The sequence below is a fragment of the Chiloscyllium punctatum genome, chromosome 26 (assembly GCF_047496795.1).
Source record: "Chiloscyllium punctatum isolate Juve2018m chromosome 26, sChiPun1.3, whole genome shotgun sequence".
Lineage (NCBI taxonomy): Eukaryota > Metazoa > Chordata > Chondrichthyes > Orectolobiformes > Hemiscylliidae > Chiloscyllium > Chiloscyllium punctatum.
The window spans coordinates 63,678,684-63,685,234 of record NC_092764.1 but is presented as its reverse complement, the minus strand read 5'-3'; the positions used below and the strand labels follow the sequence as shown (position 1 = coordinate 63,685,234).

At 42.9% G+C, this 6,551-nt stretch overlaps 1 protein-coding gene across 1 annotated transcript in view; it reads right to left on the bottom strand.

Annotated features, from left to right (window-relative positions):
- Window positions 1-1,567: 1,567 nt before the first annotated feature.
- The window catches only part of LOC140496217 (uncharacterized), a 135,153-nt gene continuing 130,169 nt past the window's right edge, over window positions 1,568-6,551 (bottom strand). The window contains exons 21-22 of the mRNA XM_072595717.1: window positions 5,338-5,594; window positions 1,568-1,653 (exon numbers count right to left, since the gene is read on the bottom strand). Of these exons, the coding sequence (XP_072451818.1) occupies window positions 1,568-1,653; window positions 5,338-5,594 (343 nt within the window). The remainder of the gene's footprint in view (window positions 1,654-5,337; window positions 5,595-6,551) is intronic.

Below are 6,551 nucleotides of genomic sequence, written 5' to 3'. Positions count from 1 at the left end.
CACACAGGTTGGGTCATTGATATACATTGAGCCTAGAGTGCCAACACACCCCTGACAATTCTCAACAATAGGACACTCCAACCTTTCTATTCACTGAACCGCTCCTGTTTCCTCTCATTCAGCTGATTCCATAGCACATTGCTATTCCACAAAATGACAACTTCGCTTACAAGTCTATGTGCAGCATTGTATCACATGATTTCTGGAAGTCCATGTCAACCACACAAACCACATTGTGTTCATCAAACTTCACTCTAATCTCTTCAAAACCTTCAAGTTATTAAGTCCAGTTTTCCCTTAAGAAATCCATTTTGCTTTTCTTCAATTGAGGCATATTTGTCCATGTCAAAAAGTGTGGTGTTAGAAAAGCACAGTCGGTCAGGCAGCATCTGAGGATCAGGAGAGTTGACATTTTGAGCATAAGCTCTTCATCAGGAACTGCCTGATCTCCAGCATCACTTTCTCCGTATTTGTCCATGTGACTATTAATTTGAGCTCATATTATCATTTCTCAAAGATATTCCACCACTAAAGTTAAACGAACTGGTTTGTCGTTGTCGATTAACCTAAGAACATTAATAGGTATTCATAAACAAATAAAAACTATAAGCTAGGTTTCAAGCCAATCATTGCAATCATTAACATTCTTAAAAATTATCAAATAAGACAATGTTTTATCATAGCAATTCCAATTGATAAACTCATCAGTGACAATTGATCTAATAACAATTAGATGATCAAGGCAGTAAATCACACTAAAACTTCCGAATAAAAATGTCACAAGGTTTTCGCAGGACATTGGTCCCTAGTTACAGTGAGAGAGGAAGAAACATGATTAAAAATTAAATAGAAATCAAATCAAAGCAAGATGTAAATGTTCAAAATGATCACATTCTGTGATTCAACATCATAAAGATCAAATTTCTCAGAAATAGATTTTGGATATGAAAGATCATTTTAAAGACATTCTCTTTATGTATGTTTGTTATTTTGCATTAAAATATTTGTGAAACTCTAACAGAAAATGATATCTGGTGGGTTCTGAACTTATCAAAAAAGAAGCTGTGATCCTAAATAGAATGACATCGACTCTGCAGCACAAAACAGGCCATTCAGCCCAATGGGGCTGTGTCACTGATTATGCTGCACATGAGCCTCCCTCATTTCATCTTTCTCTCACTGGTTTGGGGTATGGCTCCAACATTCTTGGACAATGCCTGACAATGCCTGACAGCTTCTGTATCAGGCTCAGCTGAAACAGCCTGAATACTGTTTGGAATCAATTGGTGGGAAATCTGTGCACATGGAAGGGGTGACTCTCTTTGATCTTTGGTCTTTCCAGTGCACAGCTTCAGGGGTGCACCAGGAATTCAGGTACAGAGGCCACATCCCTTTCTATCTGTGATGGAAAGTTATGGGGCCCTCGCAGAATTCCCTGAATACGTCCCTGGTGTGCTGCTCTGTGCTGGGAAATTTGCTCTGTGCTGGGAAATGTGCTGGGAAATGAGAGATGAAAGTTTAACATTGTGAGTCAGAAACAGATGGCAGCACATTACAACTGTCTTCCTCAGTTGGTTGTAGTTTTACTTGTCTCGCTGACCGTGCTACTGGGTGATCGTGTTAACATGCAGTACCACAGGAATATGAAAAACCCTGCAAGCAAAACAAACTATTTCAGGAATTTGTTTCGGTGTTTACATCAAGTATGTTAAACATTAATAAATATATTTTAAGATTATTCATTAAAGAACTAGATATTTAATTGTGAGATGGCCAACATTAGTTTGATGATCCAGAACAAGGCATATTGATCCTTGAATGAATGTAAATTGGTAGATTATTTTTAGTGTTTATGTAATTGATTTATGATTCTCCATATCAAGAATGGTGGTCTGATGAATTTCTCCCTCCTCTCTATCAATGACATGGTACAAAGAAAATTAGAACAGCAGTAGACATTCGGCCCATCAAACCTGTTCCATCATTCATTCTGACCATGACTGATTGTCCAACTCAATGCTCTATTCCTGCTTTTCCCCCACATCCTCTGTTCACTCGAGTCCCAAGTGCTATATCCAACTCCTTCTTGAAATTAGACGATGATTTGGCCTCGACTGCTTTCTGTGATTCTGAATCCCACAGCCTCAGCTCTCTCTGGGTGAAGTTATTTCTCCTCATCTCAGTCCGAAATGGTTTCCCCTGTATCATTAGACTGTGATTCCTGGTTCTGGACTCCCCCACCATTGGGAACATCCTTCCTGCATCAATCTGTCAAGTCCGATTAGAATTCTATAACATTTCTTAATCGTCCTGACTGGCCCAGGCTTGGTCAGTTTTACACTCTCCTGGCGCAGGATCACAAGACTTCAACTTAATGTCCATCACTAGGAGAGTTTGAGCACTTGATAAGTGGGGAAATGATCAATGGTCCAATGTTCATAATAGACAGAGGTGAACCCCTTCCTAAAAACACTCAGGAAAGTTCAATCACAGGGGTGATCACTCAGAGAAAAGTCATCCCTGCAAGTAGAATGGACAGAATCTACAAGGATCTGCTCCTCCAATCATCTCCAATCAGCAGTGACAGTGGCATAGAAACAGCCTCTGATTGTCGGAACTTAGAGAAGGTGAGTGGCAGCAATGAGCAAAGCTTTTGAGATGGAGAAAGTAAAGACCCTGATGTTGGAGATGTCGAGGCTACAGACTATAGGAGGGACAAGAGACAGGGTGAGAGTGGAGCCCTGGAGCAAGGTTGCTAGATGGGGGAGGGGTGGGGAGTGTGCTGTGAGGCTGGGGAGGGAGAAGTGAGGACAGCTGCAGGGAGTGAGACCTGGGGACAGTAAGTTGCAAATGGGAGAAAAATGCTGTAACCATGGGAGAAGGTGTGCAAAGGGGGAGAGAGGCTGCAAAGAGAGAATTCACTGCAAAGGATAGAAGAATCTACAAGGGGAGAGACTTTCACAAAGGGGAGAGAGTGGCTGTAATCGGGAGCAAACAGAAAGCTGAATGAGGTCAGGAGCTGCAAATAGGGGGAAAGAGGTGATGAATGCTAGTGAAATGAAGCCTCTGTTAATTGTGTAATTCAATATTAGAACACAGAACATAGAACACTACAGCACAGTACAGGCCCTTCAGCCCACGATGTTGTGCCGAGCATTTATCTTAACCTAAGATCAACCCAACCTCCACACCCCTCAGTTTACTGCCATCCATGTGCTTGTCCAGCAGTCACTTAAATGTCCCTAATGTCTCTGACTCTACTACCACCACTGGCAGTGCATTCCACGCACCCACCACTGTCTGTACAAAAAAAACCTCCCTCTGATATCTCACCCTTCTTCCAATCACCTGAAAATTATGACCCTTCGTGACAGCCATTACTGACCCGGGGAAAGGTGTCTAACTATCTACTCTATCTATCTATGCCTCCCATTCCCTTGTACACCTCTATCAAGTCACCTCTCTCTCTTCCTCTCTCAATGTGAAAAGCCCAAACTCATTCAACCTCTCTTCATAAGACAAGCCCTCCAATCCAGGCAGCATCCTGGTAAATCTCCTCTGCACCCTCTCTAAAGCATCTACATCCTTCCCCTAATGAGGCGACCATAACGGGACACAATATTCCAAATGTGGTCTAGTCAGGGTTCTGTAGAGCTGCAGCAAAACCTCCTCGCTCTTAAACTCAATCCTCCTGTGAATGAAAGCCAAAACACCATATGCCTTCTTAACAACCCAATCAACTTGGTGGCCACTTGAGGGATCTATGTCCATGGACACCCAAGATCCTGCAGTTCCTCCACACCACCAAGAATCCTGTATTTAATCCTTTTTCATCATTCAAATTCTACCTTCCTAAGTGAATCATTCATATTTATCCAGGTTGAACTCCATCTGCCACTTCTCAGCCCAGCACTGCATCCTGTCAATGTCTTGTTGTAGCCCACAACAGCCCTCGTCACTATCTACGACACCACTGACCTTTGTGTCATTGGCAAACTTACTAACCCATCCTTCCACTTCTTCATCCCAGTCATTTACAAAAACCACAAAGGGCAGAAGCCCTGGGTCCCCACTGATCACAGACCTCCAGGCGGAATACTTTCCATCCACTATGACTCGCTGTCTTCTATGGGCCAGCCAACTCTGTATCCAGACAGCCAAATTTCCCTGTAATTTTCTGAATAAGCCCACCCTAGGGAACCTTATCAAATGCTTTACTGAAATCCATATGCACCACATCCACTGCCTGACCTTTGTCAACGTGTCTGGTCACATCCTCAAAGAGGTCAGTAAGGCTTGTGAGGCATGACCTACCTGACTCTGACAAAGCCATGCTGACTATCTTGAATCAAATGATGTTTTTCCAGATAGTCTTAAATCTTATCTCTTAGAATCTTTTCCAATACCTTGCTTGTGACAGATGTAAGACTGATTGGTCTGTAATTCCCAGAGGTTTCCCTATTCCCTTTCTTGAACAAAGGAACACTATTTGCCTCTCACCAATCAGCCGATATTACTCCCATGGAGAGTGAGGTTGCAAAGATCATCACTAGAGGCACAGCAATCTCATTGCTTACTTCCTGGTCCAGCCCTGGGGAATTACCTATCTTGATGCTTCCCAGAATTTCCAGCACATCCATTTCCTCAATATCAATCAGTGCAAGCCTTTTAATCTGATCCATGGGGTCTTCACTATCAACAAGGAGTCTCCCTCGTGAGTAGTGAAGCAAAAACCTCATTTAGGGCCTCCCCTACCTCTTCAGACTCCAGGCAAAGTTCCCCTCCACTGTCCCTGATCATCCTCTCTCTGATCATTCTCTTATTCCTCACGCACATACAGAACGCCTTTGGGTTTTCCCTCATCCTGCCCGCCTAGGCTTGGAGATAATCCTTGGCTACAGGATTACCAGTTAGTGAGGAAAGAATTCAAAAATGGATTGAGGATTGCTAGGAGGGAAATATTGATCAGCTGTATTTCACAAAGATTTGCTTTTATATGTTATCCTATCACGTATTACTTCAACTCATCTCACATGCAGTGAATTATCCGAGGTGCAGTGACCGTGTTTGAGACAATCATGCTCCCACTTAGCAGAGACCTCGCCAGTCCACAGCAAACATGTTTAAGGTGATGGATGTTTGATTAGAGTATGTGCCTGTATGTTTTTTTCAAAAACCATTTGTTGCTTGCTAAATTACTCTGACTAACTTAAATGGAAATGCAGTCTCCAAAATCCAAAATCCCAAATAAAATCTTAAGAGAAGCCCTCAAAACATAATATTATTTTGACCTAAAATCTCATCAATGTGAACAGTCCCGGTAATAGTCTGACTGACCTTGGAGAGGGTTGAGGATGCAGAACAGGTACATTGCAGTTACACTCTGAGGTCCATATGAGAAGAAAGCTATGCCATAGGTAATGCCCAGTAGACAGGTCAAGCCGAGTACAGTGATTACACTCTTTCTATCTCTCCCTTTCAATCTGAACGCCTTCACACCCACAATTAGCAGCACGATTGAGTTACTCAGGAACACAAGTGCAAAATATGCAATATTTGTAACATAATGCACTGTCCGGTTTTCTATCCAACACCTGTTGAGAGGACAGAAAAATATTTTAATTAAGATCCCGAAAATCATCCCAAGAAGAGTTTTGTGCAGAATGAGGTGATGGTGTAATATTCATCCAAATGGGGAGGTGCCCATTTCAGTTGGTCAATCCTGCTGCCACAGAGAGGGGGGTGGATGGGTCAGCTCGGTCAGTTGGCTGGCTGGCTTGTTGACGATGTGAAATGACAATAACAGCATGGGTTCAGTTCCTGCTCTGGCTCTGGTTACTATGAAAGTCTCTCCTTCTGGATACGCAACAATGCAGAGTGGCTGGGCAGAGGCTGAAAGCCAAGTTCAGTACCCATAAGGATGGCCTCAATTGGGACCTTGAGTTCATGTCACACTACAGGTGACCCCACTTCACTATATACACTCACTATCTCTCTCTCTCTCACACTCCGCAGTCCCTCTGTCATGCACACGCTCTCTCTCAGAGACACACACATACAATCCCCACACTCACACTAACGCACACACCCTCTCACAGACTTATACTCCATCACACTCATGCACAGACTACCAAGGACGCACACGCACAAACACGGACTCACGCTCATGCTCTCAGATGCACACAATGACATTTTCTCCTGCACCCCAACCCCTCCCCTCCAATACACACACACACACACACACACAAATACACTCTCTCTCTCTCCCTCACATGCACGCACATACACATATGAGTCTCTGGAGTGAATTTGCATTTGCAGAATTGTAAAAGCAGCTCCATTCTATTTTGTACAAAAAGCACACAATCTGCAGGCAGTCAATTATGTAACATTTCATAAATTCCTACTTTGAAAATAGAACTAGTCTAGCTTAAGATTGGGATACAGACAGATACTAACTTCACACCTTTAATACATTGTCTGAGCTGAGATGTCACCATTTCTTTATTAAACCTTCAGTTATCTTGAAATTTGACTTGAGAAATGTTCTG